General features: G+C 40.5%; 1 protein-coding gene across 1 annotated transcript in view; it reads right to left on the bottom strand.

Annotated features, from left to right (window-relative positions):
* The window catches only part of CFAP58 (cilia and flagella associated protein 58), a 61,388-nt gene extending 42,761 nt beyond the window's left edge, over window positions 1-18,627 (bottom strand). The window contains exons 1-7 of the mRNA XM_074591508.1: window positions 18,534-18,627; window positions 16,455-16,736; window positions 11,250-11,398; window positions 9,297-9,453; window positions 7,029-7,223; window positions 4,165-4,302; window positions 1,446-1,605 (exon numbers count right to left, since the gene is read on the bottom strand). Of these exons, the coding sequence (XP_074447609.1) occupies window positions 1,446-1,605; window positions 4,165-4,302; window positions 7,029-7,223; window positions 9,297-9,453; window positions 11,250-11,398; window positions 16,455-16,736; window positions 18,534-18,542 (1,090 nt within the window). The 5' untranslated portion in view covers window positions 18,543-18,627. The remainder of the gene's footprint in view (window positions 1-1,445; window positions 1,606-4,164; window positions 4,303-7,028; window positions 7,224-9,296; window positions 9,454-11,249; window positions 11,399-16,454; window positions 16,737-18,533) is intronic.
* Between the last annotated feature and the right edge of the window lie 7,956 nt (window positions 18,628-26,583).

Raw genomic sequence — 26,583 nt, 5'->3', positions numbered from 1 at the left:
AACGAGAGCCTTTTAAGAAGCTTCAATGTGAGCACCCAAAAATTGAGGCACTTTCAAAAACAGGGACTTTCAGAATTATTCTAATCCCTCTATATAAAATCCAGTTCTCCTTTGAAGCAGTGAGATTCTACTGGCTTCAGTGGAGTTAAAACTACTCGCTCAAGGTCAAGATTAACACTGCTATTAAAAAGATACTAAAAATCGGAGGCATGTGTTCTCCCCATATTTTAAAATTAATTAAAACCTGCTACACTAACTGGAACTCAGTAAGTGCAGCACATTGGAGTGCTAAGATGTGCCAAATATTGTAAAAATACATGTTATTAGTAGCCATTCTCAGGCATTCCAGTAAGATTTGAATTTCTGAAGTTCTCTCTCCTTTCTAGTACAGAGCATGACCTTAAGCAGTACTAGCAAAACCCTTGTGGGAAAGCTCTTCCACCCTCACAGTGATGCATAAAAAACAGACATGACTTTCCATAAATACAGTTATGCGGCAGGATTCGTATCTCATTCATGCAGTCTCTTCAGGACAGAAGCTAGAAACAAGCAAGAGCAGGGAGAGGCATTTATGCCAGTGTATATCAACTTGAACTAGAGGAAGTTTACAGCAAAGGGGTTTTTCTGCCCCAAAAAGTGAAGTCTCATCAACTCAAATATTTTGCCAACTTCATAATATTATTTTAGAAAAAAAAATCATAAAGCTGTTTTTTTCTGAAAATCACTTTGAAAATGTGCCTATTCTTATGTCAAAGCATATTTGATTTTGAAATTTATTTGCATTCTGAAGTCAAAAAAAAAAAGTGGTTTTAAATGCTAAAAAATACCCCAAACAAACACTATTTTTTAAAGTTAAACAAAATATTTTGTTAGACCCAAGGCATTTTCTTCCAAAACTTCCGTTTGGCAAAAACGTTGAAAGTTCCTTCTTAAAGTTTTCCAGATCTGCTACCAAGTCAAAGTCAATACTTGTGCAGCTCTAGTATCCACGCTAACCAACTGAAGTCCTAAACATACCTTACATACTAAGTTTATCAACTCACTTGCACGTATTCATTTCCTGGCTGTACCTATTCGGCAGAATCAAAGCAGGAAAAAAAAAGTGTCCTAACCACGTCTGATTTCAGTAAGCTCTGAGATTTCTTCTCTCTCACAGGTCAGTGCAGGAGCAATGAAGGTGAATTGGGGATGACTCTCTATGTGATGTGGCACAAATTGGCTCATCACAAATTGCAGTTACGTCTGTTGTAGTTTCACCCTACATGTGCTATATTGTAAAAATTCTGTAACCCTACAAGGTTTTCAAAATGCTGCTGTAGATTCCAACTGTCATTTATACAGTCTCATACTAGGCACTAAAGCAGAATGATCCTAACAGGACTAGGTACCCATAATTCATAAATTATGAATCAGAAGACAGATCCATGCATCAGTTAGGCACCTACCTCTCTCCAGTCCAGATATTTGATTTTTTAGAGTGTTTCTTTCATGTCCTGCATCAACTTTTTGCTCCTCTGCAACACGCAGCTTATTCTGGAGAACATCTCTTACTTTGTTCAGCTTTGAAATTTCAAGGCGCATCTGAGTCAATTCATCCTCTCTGGCCTACAGAACAGCAACAAGGAAAGTGGAGAGAAAGTATCCACAGAAAGAAAGCACCTCTGTACTTGGTATATACTTATTCCATGAAATTCAGGAAGCAAAGATGTAAGTGCTGTGGGCCCCCTGAGAGAAGATAATTAGCTAATTGAACAATATTAAAAATAATCTAAACAAAGCTAGCTAGGGCAAGGAAAATGATAATCAAATCTTATGCTTTAGGGATGAAGATGATCAATAAAGAATCCCCAGCTGCAGACCTCACACAGCACTACCCAATTAGTCCTGCAGATTAAACACGGGCAGCTCTAATTTCCTTTGAAGTATTAGGGACAGTGACTGTGATGAGAAGGATATCTGTAGTGTGGTCTGGTTGCATGTCCCTAATAGCAGGTATCTGTTATCCCCATGTCTTTTATTACCTATGGCTTTAAAGAAAAAGCAAAATGTAGAGTTCATCTCATTTGCTATACAATCAGAGGAGAAAATAATCAATCAAAACACTGCATAAAAATTAAGGAACTGGTTACCAGGAAACACAACTAATAATCACAACATAAATTGGTCTCTTTCCTTTTAAGAAGTAAATATAACTTCCTTGTATAATTCAGTGCCACTGTGAGGTTTTACAGCCATCACAGACTACAGTGTTCCATTTACGGCCTCAGATACTGCATCTGTAAGACGGTGAATCCTGCTATGTGAGTATCCTCTGGGAGGATGTGAATCTCCTCAATTCTTACTGACAATAACCTTCAAGAGATTTATGAAAAGTTCGGGTTGCCCAACACCATAATGGAGGCACTGAGCACACTGCAGGATGAAACTGCAAGCACAGTGCCCACAAAAAGGGCATCTCAGATAATGACTGGGCCCCTTAGAAACTTTAGCAATTAGCTTAATTACTAACTGGGCAGTATCTTCTATTTTTTTGTTCCCAGAATTCTGTGTGCATGACTCTACAAGTTCCATCAACTTTTCTTCAAGTTAGAATAAGATCATAGAATCAAAATCCTCCTTTTGACACTCTAGAGTCACAAATGTATGTCACAGTTGAACACATTGTAAAATCTTAAACAATGATGGTATTGTTAGAAGTAATGATAAAACCAGATAACCTGGAAAAGATGGTAATTCATTTCTCGAATAGGTAAGAAAAATATCTGCCTAACAAAATGCAACAGGAAACAAGCTCCCACCATACAGCCCATTCAGGATCCAACTCAGAATATTCTGTGTTATATTAGTTATGAACTGAGCTTTTAATCCGTCAGTGGTTAGTTTTTATCATTCTGGCTAACTGTTCCCATTTAAAAGAAAAAAAAGTGCTCTCTATTGGCAAACAACCTTTTTATTTAGGTGAATTGGTTATACTTGACTAAACCTTGATAAGATAATGATTTTCTACCTGAATTTTCTAATGTTTAGTGTTTTAACCCCAACGATGATACAAAATGCAAGATACGGGAGACAGGGTAATAACATGGAACGCTTACACATTACCCTTTATCGCAAATGCTCTCAAAGTACCCTAAAAAGCATATGCATGAATCATTTAATCCTTCCCCAACTGAAACTCACTTGCTTCTGAGTGGCACAAAACAACAGTTAAACAATGTAAAGTCAGACAAGAAAACCATTTAGATCAGAAAGTAAACACCATCTTGGTTACTTATATTTAGCTTCCCCTACCAATACTGTGGGGGGGAAGTTTTAGTGTTGGAAGCAACTGCTTTCAGTGGAAGTTATCCAGGACACTGTCGTTATGATTTATTAACATTTTTCAATGGGTTTTGGCAACATTCAGATTACGTTAATCACTCTAAGAAAATTGTCGCTCTTATCTGAAGATCTCATGATCAAAAAAAGACCTTATGCTTGTGTCGTGGTTTAGCCTCAGACGGCAACAAAGAACCACGTGCCGCTCGCTCGCGCCTTCCTAATACAGGAAGAATCGTAAGAAAAGGCAAGACTCTTGGGTTGAGACAAAGGCCGTTTAACAGGACAGTAAAGGGGACAGGCAAACACCACCACCATCACCACCACCACCACCACCGATAGGGGAATATACAAACGCGATTATGGAACCGCCGCTCCCCGCCGCGCGCCGGCCGGACCGGACCCGGGCCGCCCCAGCCCGCTTTTAAGCAGGAACTTCCTGCCCCCTCCCCCGGCAGCTCAGGGTGGGCGTGGCTCACATGGCATGGAATACCAGGAAAAATTAACCCTATCCCCACCGGAACCAGGACAGCTTGTCAAAAGTACCATACATCCTTTATAAACACGATGAGCATTTTGGTTTATGTGTTTTATCAAACGTGGGTCCTCAAGCAGGACAGGTGCCACACTGTCAGGTGACAGAGTTGGCGACTGCACCATGGTAGTGCCACAGACAGAATGGCATCCAGTGATAGCCAGACCTATTCTTAAAAACTTCTCAGATTTCCCCCAAAACTACCCATAGGGAACTATCAGTACAAGAACCGAGGTCATCCCTGTCCCAAGTGGCAAGACTGACATCAGAGTGATACGGCCGATAGGATGCACACACCTTCTGGTACTTACTTTCAATTCTGCTGTCTTCTGTTGGATGTCCTGCATCACCTCTTCAAACATCATACTGTGCTGCTCGCTCTCTTGCACAAGCTTATTATTTCTCATCTGAAATTGCTCAAGTTCCTTACCAGCTCTTTCATTCAGGATCTGTTAAAGAATAATCCTATTAATTCTTTTTAATCTCATTACAATATCTACATATACATGAAGACAGAACTTTCTATCTCCCCAGGAGATAAAAGCTGTTACAGACTGTTGTCTGCTTAAAAACCACTCTTCATTGCTGATGAAATTACTAATGTGAAATATGATACATGTTCATATTGACTAGGGAAAATGATAATTTCTAATGAATAACACAGTGTAATTTTTTTCTGGGAGCTAAGCAGGTCTCTCTCGCAGGTGGTAGATAAATATTTTACTTCTTGTTAGGCATTTGGCAAGCATCACATAACACAACAACTTGCTACATATAATTACTGAAAATTAGTATGAGGTTCAATTACTCCAATCAGCAGAGGGCAGGGAGCTCTGTTTCTTAGCAAGCAAATCCTACATTAATATGCTGATAACATTTCTCTGGGTACACGGTTTGCTGAGACCAGGACACAACCATTTTCGTCTCTAATTTGTCTTCAGTCAAAAGTGTGGAACAGCATTTCATGGTTTCTATGGAGAACATATACTATAATACTGGAGCTGCCAGTCTTCTGCTTGATGAGACTTCCCCTAACAGATATTACTCCGTAAGTAAGGAAAGAACAATCATATTTTTCAGTTCAAGCATTAATGTGTGATGAACTGATTAAAGGAAGAGCAGTCGAATCTCCCTCTTCAGAATGCATGCAGAAGCAAAGACAATGTAAAAACAAGGAACACTGTTTCTTGTGTTGCAAATGTCAGGATAACATGGTGATTCAGGCGATTCTTTGTTGAGACGTGGACATGGGTGGGATGAAGCCTATAGCAGCTGTATCAATCCATCTTCACTGCCATGCAAGCAAGGATATTTTATTAGAAATTTCAGTGGAATAAGATCAGGCAACACAGCCAACTACAATTCAGTTGAGAAACAATAATCCAATGACATTGCAATAGCTGAGTCACCTTCTCTTGCGGATCTCTACCGTGACGCTCGCACAGTAGGATAGCCTGTGTTTTGGACAGACTTTTTGCAAAAGACAATGCAGGGCCTCCACAGACACCTTCGAGCCAGCACAGGCAACAAAGACAGTGCAGTAGTGTCATGGTTTAACTCCAGCCCCAACTAGGACCATGCAGCCACTCACTCCCTCACTCCCTACTACCCCCACCCCCAGTAGGGTAGGGAGAAGAGGGAGAAAAGGAGGGGAAAGAAAAGAACTTCATGGGTTGAGATAAAGACAGAATAATAGAACAGTAACAGAAGAGGATAATAATAATAATAATAATAGAAGAATATACAAAATAAAGTAATACAACACAAGTCACTCTCGTCACCCGATGATCGGTTGTCCAGCCTGTCCCGAGCAGTGATTGTGGATGCCTGCCCGCCAGGCAACCCCCATTTATATACTCAGCATGACATCTATGGTATGGAATATTCCTTTGGCCAGCTTGTCCTGTCTATGCTCCCTCTCAGTTTGTATGGGAAGCTGAGAAAGTCCTTGACTAAGGTAAACACCACTTAGCAACAAACTGAAACAATATGCGTTATCAACATTCCTCCCATATCAAATCCAAAACACAGCAGCCACTAGAAAGAAAATTAAGTCTATTGCAGCTGAAACCAGGACAAGTAGTTTGGTTAATTAGCCTAGGCACTGCACTTTATGTGAACTATTGGTTTCCAGGATAGTTTGGACAATCAAATGCCCCTAAAATCTGCACTTAGAAAGGTTGAAAGGGACTACAGAAAGGAGGAGAGAGAATGGAGCAGAACCAGGAATTGTAGATATCCTATTTAAAAACAATGTGATTGTCCTGGCAGATCATGGATCTGCCCTCAAAAGCTGCATCAAATCAGTGATATTCAGAGAAATAATCAAGTCTTCTCTGTATCTCTTTATGTGATGTATTTTACTAAGACTCTCTGTTGACAAAAACTTGCCACAGACCTCTACCTTCACAAATTCAGCAACCTAAAGGGAAGAAAAAGCCATAAAAGTCATAAATTTACAAGACACACACAACTCCCAAAGAAGTTTCCCTGGAGGTAGGTCTGTTTTCCAGTGACGAGATCTCCCCTGCCATTTACTGAAATTGCTTCCCTGAGAGCTTCTCAAAGTCAGGGGAAATAGACCGAAAACCTGGAAATTCAAACACTTGCAGAACACTATGTTAGGACATTTCCAGATAAAGTTTTTAGAAACAGAATGGGGAAAATCAATCAAAAAGGTTTATGAAGACAATTCTCTGCTCTTTCACAGAAATTCTTACACAAGCTTGAGGGGTAGATAAAAATTATTGTGACAGAGAAGAAGGAAGGGGTCGGAGGTAACATAACTTTACCAATGCCACTATAGTCAATCAGTGGCAAAACCGGCAATACATGTCAGGAGTCCAACCTGGCAGTCTCCTGTTACTATCATTAGATTATCCATGCTCTTCACAGAGCTATGTCTCATTTGCTGTGATCTTTTCAAGATGATCTCCAACAATATCATTGCGATCTGCTACTGATTTCTGTGAGGAATTCTATCTGAAATCTGTCAGCAAGCTTTACATATTTATTCATTAGTAAAGTAAAATTTATATAAAAATAAATATTTATTAAAATTTATTGACTAAAAGTAATCTCCCTCCCTCTCCTTTCAGGAAAATCTATTTTCTCCTTATTTTGACATCTGATCCTAATCTTATACCTGATGAAAACAGCGTGCCATGTACCCTACCTTCTGCTCTTTTAGCTGCTGCTCCATTTTCAGTTGTTCCTCTTTGTTCCTCTGTATATGTTGCTGTAAATTCTTGATCTCAGCTTGCTTGTTATCCATTTCAGCTTGAAGATTTTTCAGCTCCTTCTCCGTTTTTTCCCTCTTTCGAGCCTCTCGTGATGCCTCATTCTGATGCAGCTGGATTTCTTGCTGAAGCTATAATAATAGAGAAGACAAAAGTTTAAGTTGCTGCGTTTTATTCAGGACAACAAGGCCTCTCACCTCTCCTACTACAGTTGATTTTGAAAACAACAACTTCTATACTACTGTACCCACTACTACAAGGAATATGCCAGATCTTCTCAGAAGTAAATACGTTCTCTACTGGATGAACAAAAAATCCTGCATGAGGGAACCTATTTATCGATGACGAGAATTTGTTAAGCACCAGTCAGTTCACACACACAGAAGTGTCTAATACAGTTCAGACATAAAAGAATTCCTCCGGAGATGGAGTGGCACAAATGTATTTTCAGTTGTAAGTTACTTGTAAAGTGGTAATTTCTAAATGCAATGTTAAAACTAATTTGAGCTTGATGTTGTATTGCATGGATTTTTATTTTTATTTTTCTATCTTACCAGCAGAAACACTTACTACACTGATAGTAAAGGAAAGAGAGAGATGTCAGACCAGTGTTTTCACAACTGCTCCCATTCTTTCTGCTCTCGAAGTTCCTCTGCAGGAGCTTTGAAAGAGGAGCTTTCTCTCATATTTAATAGACTCTCTTGTGACTTCTGCTCTCTCCCTCCCCAAAAATGTGATGGAGCAGAATCAGCAGAGGGGAGACACGGGGGGTTGATCCACATGGAAACATTCAGTTCAGCCAGGGACCAGCAACTGAAAGACGTTCTTTGCTTAAAGATTCCTCTCCCTCTGAGCCCACAGATGAAAAGCTGCCAAAACTGACAGGGTCTTCAACAGGATCTTTAAAAAGATATTGTCATTTAAGCAGTCTGAAGTGGAGAATAATATCATACCAGGAGAATGGGAGGTGGTTACAAACTCTGTAACAATCCTGTAAATTTAAGGGCTGATGAAGTGCATATTGGAAGATTAAGGCTGGCAAGATTCAATGAGTTTTGACGGGAGTTTCAATCCTCTCTCTTTTCTCCCATGCCCACAATGCTGTCAGAAAAGCAAAGATTTATATTCTCTTGTAATACATTCCCAACCATCTGCTTTAGAAACAGAAATGAGTTCTATGCATGAAACCTAGGCTGATCATTACTTTCCTATTTGTGATTAACAAAAAATTGTAAGCTAAATGCCGCTTCCATCTCTTCTCCGTTCTTTAAGTTCTTCTCTGCTTTTCCTTTCTCCTGTTGTCTTGCTCCAACCCCTATTTATATTCAGCTTTAAATTCTTTTATTCCTCATTATTATGTTTTTATATTTTGATGTATCAGAGTTCTGTATCCCATGTTCCATCCTTTTCTACTTTCTCTCCATTCAGTGAGTATCCTATTGATCCTCAGTCTTATGCATCTCTAGCTGCTATACACATTTAAAGGAAGCTATACATATGGATTAGTAAAGAAGAACTGTCTACTCAGTCTGAAAAACAGGAAACCTAACTTAAAGAGGAAACAAAAAAAGTAAAGCTGGGATGGAACATGACTGCTCTCTACAGACAGTGGTGAGGTGAAAAATTATTTAAGCTGAAAAACAGTAGGCAGGAATCAGTATGAAGAAGAATCTAGAAGGTCTCTAACCATTAGAAAAATTAGGTTCTGGAAAAGCTTCTCATAAGCAGTATGGGAGAAAACAGCCTAATTAGCTTTTAAGTCAGAATTTGATACATTCTTACAAATGCTGGTATGGCACCATATGACAACCACTGCCAACAGCAAGAGACCTCAGATCTACAATCCAGGGCTATGTTCTAAGTGCTTCTTTGGAGGAGTAAGGATTTACAATGCAGAAAACATCCACGTATCTCCAGTATGAAAGATAACTATTATTCAGGCAAAGGAACCTTGGCCTCATTCAGGGTATGGGGAAGCTATGGAAGCAGTGGGTACATGACAATACACTTTTTGCAAAGGACCTAGTCTAGAAGTAGAGAAAAATATAAAAATAATTCACAACAGACTCCTTTCTGAGCACTCCTAAATATGATTGAGATGTGAAAGAACCGGCAGTAGCACACTAGTCAATGGAGATCAATTGCAAGGGTGGAGAATGGTTCAGGACAAAGCCCAAAATCACCACCTGGTGATCTGTACAGACCTGCATAACGGATTGATCTGCCTCATTTTTTGCCCTCTCTGTATCCTGCTGCTGCTCTGTGGCTTGAGTTAGACTTTGACGTAACGTCACGACCTCTGACAAGAGTTTGTCTCGCTCCTTTGTTATCTCTTCTTTAAGTTTTAGCAAATCCTGGATACTGGAAGCAAGGAAATAATAGTCAAGCAGTGTCACAGCCCTTTCTGTTTTTCCTCCTATGCCAGAGCAAGATCTTTTGTCAGAAACAGGAGTTTAAAAGTAATTTGTTTCATTTAAAACTCCTCTGGGATTAAGGCTCTGCTGATCAATTGAATTATATGCCCTATCTACTGTGTTTGCAGTCACTGTCAACATAGGCAGCTTTAAAAGTTAACCTAGTCCAATAAATCAGTCTTTCTTGTAATATCACATCCTCATGGGTCTGAAGAAACCTTCAGTTTCACAAAAATCTACCAGGGAACAAAATTCCTTCTTCTCCACCAAAAAAGGACCAAAAATGTTACATGTTGTAACCATTCTCCCTGCAGCATCTAACTGGGTTATGTCTTAACAGTCATCTAATTAAAAATAAAACAGACTCCCTCTTTGGACACATTACAATCTGAAAGAAAGTCCAAGCACTGTGGATTCCAGCTCAACCTTAAAAAACAGCCTTATAGTTCTGAAAGAGTCTAGAGTTTTCAGCTCTATAGGGCTGAATACCTGCAGAGGAGTCCTCTAGTCCCATGGTCTTGTCACTGGACAGAGTATTTAAGCATGGAACTGGAGGGCAATACAGAAGGAACTTTAAGAAGAAATTGTAAGTAGGCAGGTCTCAGCAGCCTGGGCAGCAACTGGCAATTGCAAGAGTGAGGTCTTGGCTCCTGGCTCTTGCAGAAAAATGCAAAAAGCAGCCACAGAGAGCTGCCTCTAGGGAGAGTTATACTAGGGGAAGGTTTAATGACCAAGCTTTTAGATTGAAGGAAACCTGTTACACAGGTCCAGAACATTTCAGGGCCAAAAGGTGAAGTAGTGGATTTATCATGCATCCAGCTGGTTTACGTGCTGGTACACTCCTTGGAGGGGAAATGTTTGACCACACTAAAGGTCTTGCTCACAGACACAAGTCTTGTTTATGCAGCTTGGATACACAGCGCATGGGGAGATGAACATGCCCCATGCATATCCTGAATGCATAATATAAATGAATACCTTACACAGTGTGAAAATTTCAAGCCAGAACCAGCTGGCCCAAACATCAGCAGTCTCAATAGAAAGTGCACAGGTCATAGGGTCAATATGCTACACTCAAATATCTCATCTTTGAATTTACACTTAATCTTACAGCATAAGCACAGCCTGATACTACAAACGCTAGCTTTTGGAGGGCTTTTGAGCACCTCCTGAGGATCATTATTATTTTTACACTGTAGCAGCTAGTGCCTCCACCTGACATTAGGTCCCTCTATGCTACTGGCTGTATAAGTGTTCAGTAAAAAAACCCCATGGTCTTGAAAATTTATAAATATGAAATACAAACAAGAACACAGACAGTGATAATGCCCCATAAAAAAGCTAGGAACAGAAGAGAAATCAAGTCTCCTCCTTCCTTCACTTATCTACTTGACCCTTCTGCCATCATATGTAAAAATGTTGACAGGATCCTATTCTCAAATACAGAGTATGCTGAAATGATAGTCAGATAAAACAATATGACGGATACTGAGAAAGTGCATAATATTGATTTTTATTTGATCTCTCAGCTTACTGCAATGCTGAATGAACTCACTCAAAGCCTGATTCTGTACTTGCTCACTGCATAAACACATAGACCAATAAATGTGCACTCATGAGAAAAGTAAAAGGCAGAAAAGACCTTTCTATTTTCCAGTGCCTTTGTAGTGTTTAAATGGCTAAACAAGGTGTAGAATGATGGCAAATAAGGTCAGGCTTTCCCCTTCCCTGGGGAAAGCTTACTTGTACTCCTGTCCCAGGGATACTCCAGATCCTTGCTCCACTAAGTTCGTTAGGCGAGCAATTTCCTCTTGCAGTGAATCAATCGTTTCCATTGCTTTCTGTTCCTTTTCATAGGCTGCATCCACCATTTTCCAGGCCTTTTCAATCTCCTAGGAACAAAATGGAAAACAATTACATAAATTAAATTGGATTGAAAATGAACAACAAATTAAAAATTAACTGCCTTGCATTTTTGTTAATTAAGAAAAGAGATTTTCATGCCTTTTCATGCTTAGATTCAGAACAGTTTTCTTCACCAGTTGTCTTTCTTTTGGACGAGGGCATAGCAAATTTTGAGCCATTCGAGCTATGTCTATTTACACCGCAAAAGCTCTAATACATTTTCTTTAAAACATAGATCTGAACATTATCAAATCGTACTCTATGAGGTCTTGGTCTTGTGCGTCTCACTAATATCTAAAAAATCTGCCAAAAATTCAGTGCCCGCAAAGGTACCATCTACATAAATAGCTCACTTACGTCTGTAAAAATCTTACTAGCTGTTACGACAATGAACATCCAAATCACTGATTTGGATCAGAAAAAAGATGTTAGTCTGGGCTTTTCTCCCTCTTTGCTCATTTTCATCTGTGAAGACGTAATGTATTTTGATTTTGACTACATATTTAGACAAGCCACAATTCTCATGCCAAATTTCAGCATGAGAGCCTCATGTGCCTCTCACAGGCCCAGGGTTTGATACCCACAAACAGGACAGGGTAGGAGGGCTCACTTGATTTTTTAACTTCCTCTGCATCTCTCTCCCTTGAATCAGATCCTTAAGAATCACACAGCAGGCTTATTCCTTGTCAGGCTCAAACCAAGCTCATACCAGTTCTGGAATCCTGTGCTAAAAAAACGCATAGATTCAGAGAGCAACTGGACTGAAAGAAAAGTTCCCAAAGACTCAGTAAATAATGAAGACACTACTTTTGTCATCAGAAGTCCTTTCACTGCAGGTCACAGCATGATGTTCTCTCTCTCATGCTCTTTTCTCAGCTGGCTCTGGTGGAGTTCTGGACTTGATGGACTTGTACAGATTTAGACTCCAATTGTGGCTGTGAAGCTCGACATTAGCTTCAGGGTGTCCCCAAGAGCCAGATAGAAGCATCATTACATCAGGCCATAATATCCTTTTCAACTCCTACTTGCATCATATGAAAATGGGGCAGGGAAAAAAAGTTAAAAAACACCTCCACAATGAAGAATATAAAGTAATTTCATTTATATCAATTTTTTACAGCAGTTCTTTATTGAAATTAATATATCTGGTTCTAAAAAAACCCTTTTTAACATTAAACTCAAAATGTCTATATTATGGTATATTGTTAATATATTTATTGAACCCTTTTAAATCAAGTAAATGTAGTACTGAGCTGTTTACTGCCTAAATTAAAAATTCAAGCTATTGAACTAGCATAAGTAACAGGTTACCAGAGTTTGCTGAAAAGCTAACACAAAACATAACATCTGTAGCCTCTTCAAACTGGAGAGGGAATAGATTTTCATTTTATTTACTCAACTAGATCAGCATATCCAAATTCGAGAAACCATCTGGAGCTTAAAGACCAGGAATGTTTGCTCTTCTTTTTTGTTTCACAACCTATTAATAAAGAGTTAAACAGTGGGCTTTACTTGTTCAGAAATTCTGAAGAAGACTATAGTGAATTAAATTCAATACCTACAAACAGTATTTTCATTACTTAATAAATTACTTAGTTCAAAATTTAGTCTGAAAAATGTGCTTTTCACTTATGTATCAAGCATATTTAAACAGTTTTAAATATTAAAGTCAACTTTTAGGTTTTATACATTTTTAGTTTTAATTTCTATTCAAATGCAGCAATGATCACACATAAAGTATTAAGTATCATCTAATAAATAATAAATTTTTCATTCATTATTATCTTAGATAAAAATCTTCAATTATGAAATTTAAATAAATGCATACTAGGCTTAAAAAATGGCATGAAGACAGTGTATCATCTTGACTGGCAGAAAAGCATAAAATATAGTTGTAAATAAACATGTTTCAGATTTGTCAACCAATAAGAGGCAACCAACCGTTCTCTAGAAAAATGCAAATGGAAAATAAGATTAAAGCTGATTACTTAAATCAAAGCTTCCTGCTGGCTGATTAGACTGTGATTAAAATTGGTGAATTAAATCATTATGATTGGAGGTTTGGGAGACAGAACTGGTAATAAAATCAATATGCCCTCTCAGAGGTCTTACTGGCTTCAGAGTATTTTGTTCTAGTGAGTATTCACAAAAGTGATCCCCTGAAGTCAATGAGACCATTCAGATAAGCAGTGGCTTCAGGTCACCCTAAGCTGTGCTTTTTGGACTTTATCTAGCTTTCAATGTGTAAAAACAATTTTATTGAATTTGTATTAATAAAACCAATTTTCATCAATACAGTTAGCATGCACAGATGATGGCCCTATTAATAAACAAAATCTAAGTAAGAATTAGTTACAGATTTCAGTATCAGTGAAACTGGGCTTCACTGCAGTTGTTTCTTGGTTCTGTCTTTTACTTTGAATAGCGGATTGACAGATTGCTTCCTTTAAATCAAAAAGTAAAGAGAAGGAAATTTTTGACAGTGGAAGCCTTCATTGAAATAATACTCACATTATTACTCAATGGAGAGCTGAACTGAAATAATGCAGAGTATGTCAGCATCACTGGGTGACTGCAGTACATGGTTAGGAAGGTAACGTGCATTGCAGTCTGTTGTATAATTAAAGATGGAAGTACACTGGATGCTTGCGGTTAGAATCATTCAAAATTTTTTGGACAAGTACTGGAACTCTGGAAATTGCGAATCAGAATTCATAAAGTGTGACTGCCTTACTTTATTGTCATTAAGTACCCCGAAAGATCACAGCAGTTTCACTGCTCAGGAACTGAGAATTACTGAAATGCTGTCTTAGGATACTGGAGTGATCTCCCTGGAAATTGAAAACTTGGTAATTCCAAGGCTTGGAAGTACAAGCTCCTGTAAATTCTCCTTCTAGGGTTCTTCCAGTGCAGCCTTGTGGATTAGAATCCCTATCAATGAAAAAGAGAATTGTATTCCCTTGGTGTTCAGCTTGGCACTTTGCTCCTTTGATATGACTGTAAACAGCAGGCTATTATGTCCGGTTTATTAAAACTACAAAACAGAGCACTGAACAACCATCAGAGAGTTAACCGCTATTGATTATTATTGACTTGGGTCCTACCAGCCACTGATCTGTGTAGTTAACCCCTGCCCCTAAACAAATCCTACTGATTACAAAAAGGCTTCATGTAGAGAAAAATTCTGCTTCTGGAACTTTTAGTTGTATATGAAACAATGACCTAGAAGAGGAAGGCTGTACACCTGTTACCCTGATGACCCATCAAGTCACCAAGATTTAGGGACTTAATTTGAAGCAACTATACCACGTTTACAAGAACAGCCCCACCAGGATTCTCCTATCTTTTGTAAATAATTAAACAGTGGAACAGATTGTTTCTTTAATTTAGCACTGAAAAATATTATCTCTGTTATTTTAGCACTTGAACTTTCCTCAACACTTGCAAACACTTGGCACTGCAAAACACATTTTTTGAATGTTAGTAAAACTGTCGTGAAATACTACAGCTGTAATGGAACTTAGCTTCAGAAAGGAGAATAACATGAAATATGAAGAGTATACCAAACAAACCTCCCAAAACATGACATGAACATTTTAAACAATATCCAAATAGTTCCTGAACGTTTAAGGGAAAGACTAATTCTCATAACCAAACTGAAAAAGTATCAGTGCTGCTTACCTGTCCCACAGTACACCACTAGAATTTAAATATCCCATGTTGTGCATTGCACATCATTTCTAATAGGAATACATTGTCAAGCAGCTTTTTCACTCCAAAATCTCTTAGCTGGTTCAATAGTAGGTGGTATTGTTAAGCCATACCTTGCCTGAGCTTCAAACTAGCTGCTGAAATTGGAATGGCTCTTATTTTTCCTACTCTTACGCTCCTCAGTTTTATGACATTACTAAGACAATGTCTCCTCAGCTTGGGAATATCTTGATGGATTGCCTCTGCTACTGTTCACAGAGTATTGCCATATAATAGCAGAAAGAAAATTATAAGGATCATTGCGGTTCCTGACACCCACCTACCAGGTTTTGATTAGCAGCAGTGAAAATCAACAAGATTTTCTACGCGGTTTTCCTCCTCCTTGAGGATGCTTTGAACAGTACCATGGGCTTGCAAGCTGCAGCCACTGGATGACAGCACTGCTATTTATATTTACTCTGAGTGTATTTTCTTCATAATTCTAACGAAAAGAAACTTCATTTCAAAGAACTTCTGTTTCTGCAGTGCTTATAGATCACTCTGGATTGCCACACTGAATTTATTTTACTGGAACAAAACACTTCATTGTAAGGCATGGAGGTTTCTCGACTAAATGCTAAATTAAAGCCTATCGAGGTACCACAGCCTAAGTTTTTAAACCACCATAAGGAAAAAAGTTCAAAATACAGTCCTCTAATGATTTGGCAGCTTTACATTTCTGGTAGTCAAACCTCACTGTAAGGCTAAAAACATTGACTGCTTTTAGCGAGTCAAGCACTTTGATTTGACAGAGTTCAAATCAATAATAACAAAGAACACATCAGAGTAAATTGGTAAAATCGCATTGAAATGCTACATAGGATTCCTTTCCAAAAACACCGTGAAACACTTATTTATATGCGTTTATGACACTTCCCTGGTCTACAATCCATATTTCAGCACGTAAGTAGATTTTTTTATGTTCTGGCAATAGTTAACATCCAAACAGCCTTTCAAAAATATTAATGAATCAAAAACTGCAGATTAAGTTGAAAATATACAATTTTACAGAGGGAAAGCTTAAACAAAAACTATTAGTGAGTACTTGAAAGCTGATGGAGTTGGTTTGGAGCAAATAAACACAGAATTTGACTGGACCGTGTAAAAATACCAGGCTGAGGAAACAAAGCGATTGGTAGCAAAGCAGAGGTTAAAGAACTGGAAATGGCAGCTCTACACTTAGTCCTCCAGGTAGTTCTCTACATAAAATAAAGTGTTCTTGTAGATACTTTCCGCAGTATCATGATTTCATTAACAATTTCAGATCATATTTAATTCTATTCAAAACTTTACCGCCTTCATTGATGATATAGTTCCCCGATCATCCTTAGAGAGCTTTGTGAGAGCAGCTACTTTAGATGAATTCACCACAAGCTCGGCATTCAGCTCCCTGCATTTCTCCATGAGACGCTTTTCATTTTCATGAGACTTCTTCATAACAGCATGGAGTTTCTCATATTCTATTTGGAATTTTTCCAGAGTTTTATCTCCCTTAAGTAGATGGATGACTTCTTGGAAGTCTTTTTCCAGTGCTTCAAATGCACTTTCTTCTAGATATGGCTTGCCAGACTTTTCCTGAATTAAATGAGATAGATAATCAACAAACGGGAAGAATTCAAAATCTCACTTATGACCCCAGAATATAAAAAAGTAATATACTGAGTGTGCAACAGCTACTAAGAAATCATGACAAAATTTTCTGAAATAAAAGTTCTCTTGCTAGCATTTGATATGCATATCGAAGGTATTTTTCAAACAGATCTCCCCCGATTTTACTGAAATAACTTGTGCTTTAACAGTCAGAGTTCCTGTAATTGAGTACCACAAGTACTTTAAAGATAGATCTATAAAATATCATCACTGTGATAATGTTTAAATAATACATCAACTATTCAGGAAGCCCAGTATTTTAGCCTCAGTTCTTCCCAGCTCTTTAGACTCTGAAGTCTGATTAGTTTATGCTTTCTATGCAGATAGTGCCAGCAAATCACTTGCAGATAAGCATGTCTGAAAGCTCCAGTTATGCCAATGCAAGCCAATCCTTCCTCTGCAGGAAATGCTACTGTTAAACTTTTCACAAGGGACATTTTTATCTAGATCAGTTCTGACGCCCCATTTTGCCAGCTTGGTTGCTGGACCCCAAATTCCATGAATATTTTTCAAAACAGCTTGTAATAAGCCTCCATTATACCGTTCAACAGGACACAATCATACCGAGGGGAGGCAGTATGGCCACTTCTTGGCAGTTAGCTTGATCTGCTAAGCAGCAAGATAAATCAACCCACAGGATGCTTCACGCTGTCACAGCTACATCGCTCCCATTACTCAAGCTTGCTCAAAACCGACTGGAATGTCTCTACGCTGCAACCTGAAGTCTAGGTAGATCGCATCTCGGAGGCAGACTCACTTGGATAGGAAAACAGCTCTTGTGTTAGCCCGGCCATGGATGTTTGGTGAGCCCCTCTCACAGAGGAGAGGCAATGAGATGCACAGCTCCCACCACCTTAAAAATTTGCGTTCGTATCTCCCTCACAAACCAAAGGATTGCTATTTCAAAAATGGTCAGGCCCCTACTCACTGAACACAGTTTAAAGGCGAGAATTTTCAAAATTCTAAAGAAAAAAATAGAATTCTGAGAGCAAAATGATTTGTTTCATTGTTTTGGGGGAGGGACTAAGTAAGCTCATACTACTTGGAAAACGTGAAATTAAAAGGGTAAAACCAGACCCTTACAACTGGAAAGCAAGCTCAGGCCGTGCGACACACCCAGGCAGAGGCACAGGCTCCAAATCCCCTCTCTGTGCCAAGGCTCTGATTTGAGGTGGGTTTTTTTGTGTCAGAAATTTCAATGGGAGAACAGCAAAGGCAACTCGGATATCAAACCCCAGCTGCTGTTGGCTGGACGGGCGGTCAGCGAGGCATGGCTGAAGTTGGGCGCGTAACCCCTACAAACCTGCTCCGGCGCTCAAGGCAACGAATTGGGTGTTCTTCTGATTTCATCCTCCTCTCCAATGTCAAACCCTCAGTTTTGATCTCGTTTATGATTGTGATCATAAACAGAGTTAAAAGAAGAGCAGTAACAGCATATGGGGGAGGCGGGGGGGCGGGGGGGGGCAGGGAGAGAATCACACCCTCGATCTTAAGAATAGCAGGTGTTCCTAAAATTTAAGTGTTATTACTGCCTATGTACAAGTAGCCTGATTGCTTCTACTTTTAACACAGGATTTAATTGAGCTCGGCACTTAAATATGGTATATAGATAGAGATGATATACAGATGATGTCGTTGGGCTGATTCTGAGGTACAGCGTTTCTCCTGCCCAAAAAAACAGGCGGGGAATGGAAGGTGGGAGGTGGGGGGGGGGCGGCTCACCTCAGCCATGGTGGCGGCGGCGGTGGTGGCGATGCTGTGGCGGCCCCAGGCCGCGGCGGTGCGGAGGCCGCCGCGCCGTATCGTAGCAACTGCGGCGGGCGGAGCGGGGCGGGCCGTTGGGGCCGTTGTGGCCGCCGTGGCGTCCCGTGGGACAGGGAAGGCGGGGTTTGGGCCCGGGGCCCCCCACCTTTGTGGGCCCCCGGCCCAGAGGCTACTCGGAGAGGCCGTGCACAAAAGCCTGGTCACCCCCCGGGTCCCTTCGGCCTCAGGGTTTTCATCCAGCTGTTGAAATTCAACCACCAGGGATTTTAATCAAAACACTGAGGAATATTTCCCCTCTGACATGAAAGTCCAGGAGCTGGCCCCTGGGCAGAGTGGTGGGGTCGGCGAGGTGCATCAGCTCCGCAGGAGGGGTGAGACATCCCGTCCCCTCAAGGCACAGAGGGACAGGACTGGTCCTGTGGAGGGTGATAAAAGGGGATTTATGTGGCTTGGGGGAACAAATTATATTCTGAGCCTGGCTTCTGTCATTTCATTGCACCTGATTATTCACACTAGCTTGTCTGTGCGTGTGAATGATACTGTACAAACCATGGCATAGAACAAGGGAACACAGGACGGTGGCTCAGCACTTGGAGAGCTGTGACATAGAATCGGAGAATCGTTTGGGCTTGAAGGGGCCATTAAGATCATCAAGTCCAACCGCTAACATAACACTGCCAAGTTACCACCAAACTCTGTCCCTCCGCACCACATCTACACGTCTTTTAAATACCTCCAGGGATGGTGATTCTACCACTTCCCTGGGCAGCCTGGTCCGATGCTTGACAGTGCTCAAGTACCAGCTGCTGCTGTTTGCTCCACTCCCAGCCAACCCTTGAAATAGTCATTTTTATCTATGTCGGGTCACAAATTGTTTCACCTGATAGCTTTTTAGGGCACGGAATGTATTATACCATGTGTATGCTCTCTAGTGGAATGGATGTTGGTTATGACCTTAAAGTACCACTTGAAACTAATCATAACAATGGAAAACTTTTTCTCTTCCTGGTTTAACGAAGCCTGAATTGTAGTGCTTCATTTTACAGATTACATGGCAAAATAGACAATTTATGGATGCCTTCAAACGGTCTGATTTTACCATTAGAACTGGAGAGCAATACACATTTTATAATGTATTCTCTATATGTATGACAATTTACAGAATATTCTACATGCTGAAACATAGTTTCACTCATTTCAAAGCACACTTCTAATAAAAAAATAAATATAGTTCCTTTTCTAAGTTTTGCACTCTTCTTTTTCCTCATTTTCTTTTGTAGATGCTTCTTACATAATAAATTTACCAGGAGGGTGATCATGATAAATTCCCTGATTCTAGGATTTCAGATTCTCAAGAGGACCAGACTTTTAGACCTTTAAATGTAAAGAACTGTCAGAAGACATGATTTTAATTTTGCTAGCAAAAAAAACCCAGCGTTATATAACAAAAAACCCTTCAAATTTACATCTTAAATCTATAACCTTGATATATATTATACTCTTTCTTGTGGCTTTAACAACAAAGCAAGAGTGGAAACTTATGAAGGGAGGTAGTTACCTTTGTGCTTTAGGTTCATGTTGGCACTTGTGGGTAACAGCATAAATGTGTCAAGAAATAATACCCATTTATTGAGGCATTCCCACAAGCTCCTGTTTTTTCAAACTCCTGGTGGTTTGTGTCCCGTGACTGTATAGGCTGATCTTCATGACAAGTGCTATTTGAGCTAAATTCATTCAAATTTGATGAGTTCATCGTCATGGTAGCTGCCCCTCTATCTGCAGTGCAGACAGAGTAGGGTGACTGTGTTAGGAGTCCGTGATAACTGACGCTAAAGCTCATGTTTGATAAGCCAGCCACCATGCCTTAAAAGACCACAAGTCATAGCGCATAAAGTGCAAACAGAACGCAAATCTGTGACAAGACTCAAATATTTACTTTCAATTAATTTTGCAACAAACCTACAGAATGCCTTGACAGGTTCATGACTGAGGAGCCGGGCTGACGCTCAAGAAGACACCTGGGTTTCTGATCTTAGCGAGAATTTCCTGTAGCTTGGGACCAGCTGCTTAAAATTCCCCATGCTTTATATTCATCAGTAAAATGGAAATAACCACATCAGCCATCCTGCAATAGTGTTGTGGCTGTCATAGCTATAAATGATGTGGTCATGTCATAGAGTGAACCTCCAGACAAGACGGAGCACTTGAAGCGGGATCACTTTTAACGCTCCCTTTTAAGCCGCACCTATGTTCCCAGCCTGGGAAAACCTTTCTGCTAGTAAGAGGAAAACCTTTCACAGCTATGGAAAAAGAAAAAAAATAAATAAATCACCTTAAATAAAAATAAATTAATCTCCATTAGCAGCAGGGACAAGCCAGACCCAGAAAGTTTCAGTTCATTGAAAACGTTGTTTATTTCCTTGAATATCGGACTTTGTTCAAGAGACACGGGTGCTTTATGGTAAATAAGCAGAATCACCTGTTTTGAAAGAGAGGTTCGCATCAGTGGAGTGTGTTTGTGTGTGTGCAGAAAGGGTTACTAGAGAAGAAATATTTGCTCACTGATTTATTTGAGGTCACAACCCTCAGGCAGTTAATTTAATGCATGTTTTAAACTGTAGTGGCATCAAAATGATACGCCGTCACTTCCTGAGTGTAAGGATTTATGGGCTACTGCAGAGATATAAATAAATAAGAGTAAAATCTCATCATAACGTCACCCAGGAGAATGTAAGTAATTTGGGGCAGGGGTCATGACAGTACATATCTTCTGGCAAGTGTAAAATGAGCCTTGTGGACACTGGAAGGTAACGATAAGAAGAATTGATAAAGGAAAGCCCGAGAAGGGGGGAGGGGGTTGAAATGGGTTTTCTTTCACACCATGGTGTTGTGAGGAAGAACATCACTAGGTGGCACTGCGTCACCACAGTGGTTTGATAAAATGACCCCCCCACCCCCCCACCCCTGGCTATTTTCAGCTCTGGCAAGCTTTTCTGCTTTAGAAACGTGTTACAAATATTAATTAATATATGGAGCCATAATGGTTGGGAACATGTGTTCATGGATGGGGTCCTGTATTCCCATACAATTTTGCTCAATTTAGCCAGATAATATCATCAATGGGAGATTGCCACTAAGGAAAGCAAAATTTGTCTAACAATTTACTAATATTAAAATAATATTTTATATATATTACAAATATGATAGATAAATATTACCTCTCTAACTGCAAGTCTTGTAATTTCCCCAGTGATATGGAAATCCATCACAACCTCATGGCCTCAAGTACCAGTGATGCTACAGACACTGTCAGTGGGCTGGCGTCCTGGGACGTCCCCTGGAAGCCAGTTTGCCTTCTCAGAGTTACATCAGTTTTGCAGTATTAAAAGGAACAAGAGCTTACAAAAAATATTTCTTTTTCTCCAGTGACAAGGAAACACTATGCAGCCCTCAATTACTTAATTATCTAACTGATTTTTTTACTATATTCTTTTTGAAAGTCCTCTCTTCCTGTTATTTTCAGACTAAATGATAGTTTTATAATGTGAACAGTTGTTCGGTTTAAATTGGATTGAGGCTTTCTACTTTGTTCATACAAATCATGCAGCAGATCTCAAATAGCGTAACCTTTGATCATATTTGGCACTAGAGTTGAGCCAATGAACTCAAGAGGAAGAAAAATTACCATTTTCATAAGAAGTTAAATCAAGGAAATGTTTTGATTAATAGAAACGCCCAAATAAAGAGCTCAGTTAGTTCTGAGACAGAAGCTAAAGCTGACAAGCGGTCTGGGTATAACGTACAATTACATGCTCTACATAAAAAATAAAATAGATGACGATTATGAAAAGCAACTAAAAATTAAGTCAATAATCCTGGAACTAAGCTGAGTTTGCCATTCCCCGGCATGGTTTGAAACTGCAGAACAGTTTTCCATCCCAGTTTTTCCTTCCAGTTCTGCAACTAGTATTACAACGGCCTGCCATTCTTGATAGAAAATTCCTCTCTTCTACCCTTCTCTGAGCCAAACACAGGGATTCTCCAAGACCATTGGAAGAAATCAGTGGTCTGCGAATCCCCATCACCATTGCTGCCCACTGCGGGCTCTTATCACCACCGATATTATGGTTTATGCTACTAATCTGACCTACATCTTTGGAGAGTGACATGGGGGACTCTTTTCCTTCCATGTATTTGGAGGAACAGTCTGATAGAAGTGATCCCCTCCCATCCTGGTTGCCCAGCATCATTAATCCCTAGAGAAGCTATGAAGGAAAGCCCACAAGGTAACATAAACACACTTGGCCCTGCACAGCACTCGTATTTTTTCAATGGATGATTTCCATTACCTGCGTACCAGTTATGATCCAGAGCTCTCTTCCCACTCAGGAACATTTGGGTGTATTTAAAAACGAGTTTCAAATATGTCTAGAGCCATCACGTGTTCATTAGCAGAAACAACTTCCCCTCGTGCTTCCAGCAGTGTTTCAGTTCCAGCAGCAGAATCCAGGCCCTAATCTCTGATTCCCGTTCCCCTCATATTTTATTTATTCTTCAGCCTTTTAATTCTCAACCACAAAATCTTTCCCTAGCTGAAAATTTGTCTGGCACCTTTCAGTACTTGACATGTGTGTCCTCTGGGAAGAAGAGGCTATTAAGAAAATCTTAATAGCCAGGGAAGGCTATACAAATCACAGAGATTTAAGATGTTTATAAGATCGGATGTAAGGGGGTAGATGAGGACACCATAAGGTGAGCTGTGAGGAGGTGAGCCCGTCTCCCTGCACATTTCCTTGCATGGTAGCTAGGAGGTGTGAAATATTCATGGGTGGAAGGGAGTCCCCCACTCCCTTCCCCCCTTGGTCTGCTCCTGCTCCTGCTCTGCTGGGTCACGCTGAGCTGTGCCTATTAAAACACTGTCCTGCTGCAGTCTCCTTTAGGCTTACACAGCCACTGGCAGTATAAAAGGTAGGGCCCCAGCAAGGCCTGACTCCAGCAAGATTATCATTCCTGCTTTCTCTGTGTTAGCATGATCCCTCTGTCTGCTCCAGGTTGGCAGCCGTCTCCTGGGTTCCTTGTGAAGGTGACAGCTGGAACCTGTACTAAAACCTGTTTCACTGCTGCCTGCCCATGGCTTCTCCAGCATATCCCTATTCTCTCTTTGTAGATGTTGCAAGATGATTTTTTTATTTACTGCTTGTAATAGTTTAAGGAAATATTGCTAGTTTTGCAATGGATTAGAAATACTAGTGGAAAGAATAAAATAATTCCTCAATCTTCTAACATGTCTGAAAGCAGCTGAGAAAGATAACTAGAATTTAACACTCAGTTGAAATCTTCCTCCTGTTCCTGCTGATGGGATCTTAGAGTCCATTTTAGAAATACTATTATTATATCTAATTTCTGCTGTAGTAGCAGCCATGTCACAGAGCCACAGGTTATGTCGCAGCATGTGAGGAACTGTGGTATTGTTACTCCACTGCTCACAGCTTCAGGTCCTGAGTAAGGTTAGCGGAGTTTGGCTCATTATCAAATAAATTACTACCTTTAGCAAGATAGCAATACTCAAACAATGAACCGTGCTGAAGTTGTCAGGATATGTTCTTCTAGCTTTCCCTCCTCTTTCAGACTGCTGAACTGCATAAAAAAACCCTAATATAAATCAAATGAATGTGTCTTGGTTTGACTTTTCCATTTACATGTATCATATTGTTATCATAATTTTTACCATCTTAGGTGGCACAAAAAGTAGATCCTGAATGGGATGGTGGATATGTAATATATTCTGCTGGGATGCAAGCCTGCCTTTGAAAAAAATTTAGGCCTTTTCCCCGTATCCCAGGGAAACTTTGCATATGAATGTGAATTACAGTCACTGTAACCTATAGTGATTTGTATTGTCCAAGTGTGTGTGTATATATATGGTCAGAATCGGTAATTACTATCATATCAGGCTTTATGCAGGTGATATTTAATAGACATTTTCCTTTGGCTTAGGTGATGAATACCTGTGATCTTGGAGAAGGCGCTGTTTTCTCTCCTGGTGCTGCTGTGAAGTTCCCAGGGGAAATAAATAATGCACCAAGACAGGCTGAGTCCTGCAGCGCAGAAGCAGGGAGATTCCAATACTGCTCTTGCTAGAGATTATTTTCATAGATTATGGCATAATGAGAAAGGAATGTACCAACAACACCCAGGTTGCCAATAAAGCTGAATAAACTTGGTTCAGACACTAAGAAAATAATACCCATGCACACACATTTACGAACACAAACCCTTTGAATAACATTAAAACTGTTACTTAATTCCATGAGCATTTCAGGAAATTCAAAGAACAGTCTGATTTAGCAGTCCCAGTTATCCCTCACAAGCTAGACAGCTTCCATGCCAACCTGCGCCACCACATTTGCCTGGTGCCCTCTTGATATTGCAAGGTCTTAGTGCAACATAACACAACATAACACACAGATCGTCTCCCACCACAGCACATGTCCACCACCTGAGGAAAAAAAAGATCAAAGCAGCAGTGATGGAGAACATGCAACATGCACTACCAGTGGTAATGTAAGACAGTTGTTGCAACACTGTGGAGAAAGGAAGGGTGCAATAAAGGGATCTATAGTTCCCTGAAATCAGGTAGATGTTACTATGCTGTTGCTCAAACCTGGTGCCCTTAAGCTTCTTTGTGAAGTGAGAGTTGTTGGGCAAACTTATTTCTCTGGTTGGAGACCAGTGACGAGTGGTGTTCCCCAGGGGTCAGTACTGGGTCCAGTCCTGTTCAATATATTCATCAATGACCTGGATGAGGGGATAGAGTGCGCCCTCAGCAAGTTTGCTGATGACACCAAGCTGGGTGGGGTGGCTGACACACCGGAAGGCTGTGCCACCATACAGAGAGACCTGGACAGGTTGGAGATCTGGGCAGAGAGAAACCTTATGAAGTTCAACAAGGGCAAGTGTAGGGTGCTGCACCTGGGGAGGAACAACCCCATGCACCAGTACAGGTTGGGTGCTGACCTGCTGGAGAGCAGCTCTGTGGAAAGAGACCTGGGAGTCCTGGTGGACAACAGGATGACCATGAGTCAGCAATGTGCCCTTGTGGCCAAGAAGGCCAATGGCATCCTGGGGTGCATCAAGAAGAGCGTGGCCAGCAGGTCAAGGGAGGTCATCCTCTCCCTCTACTCTGCCTTGGTGAGGCCGCACCTGGAGTACTGTGTCCAGTTCTGGGCTCCCCGGTTCAAGAGGGACAGGGAACTGCTGGAAACGGTGCAGCAGAGGGCTACAAAGATGATAAGGGGACTGGAACACCTCTCTTATGAGGAAAGGCTGAGGGATTTGGGTCTCTTCAGTCTGGAAAAAAGACGTCTGAGGGGTGACCTTATCAACACTTATAAATACTTAAAGGGTGGGTGTCAGGAGGATGGGGCCAGGCTCTTCTCAGTGGTGCCCAGCAACAGGACAAGAGGCAATGGGCACAAACTTGAACACAGGAAGTTCCACCTAAACATGAGGAGGAACTTCTTTACCCTGAGGGTGGCAGAGCACTGGAACAGGCTACCCAGAGAGGTGGTGGAGTCTCCAACTCTGGAGACATTCAAAACCCACCTGGACATGTTCCTGTGTAACCTGCTCTAGGTGACCCTGCTCTGGCAGGGGGTTGGACTAGATGATCTCCAGAGGTCCCTTCCAACCCTATGATTCTATGATTCTATGATTCTCTGCCGGATCTGTAAGAAGATGCCCTTTAACTGTAGAATGAGGGCAGTGCTGGAAAACACTTTTCAAATCCCTTACAGTGGCCTTTATCATTGGTTAAGTTAATCCTGCTCTGCCTCAGCCCCCTCAGCCCTACAAGGAAACTAGTGCCACTTCTGTGCCTCCAAAGGATGTCGGGCAGATTCACAAGTTTCTACTTGTGCCAGCTCTGAACAAGAAAATGGTTCAGCGTCCCTGGGATCTGCTCCTTCACTCTGATAAGAACCACAAGAAAGGTTACGTGTTTCAGCTG

This window comes from Larus michahellis, chromosome 6 (assembly GCF_964199755.1).
Source record: "Larus michahellis chromosome 6, bLarMic1.1, whole genome shotgun sequence".
In the NCBI taxonomy this organism is placed as follows: domain Eukaryota; kingdom Metazoa; phylum Chordata; class Aves; order Charadriiformes; family Laridae; genus Larus; species Larus michahellis.
Note: the sequence above shows the minus strand (reverse complement) of the source record. Positions and strands in the feature narration are given on the sequence as shown.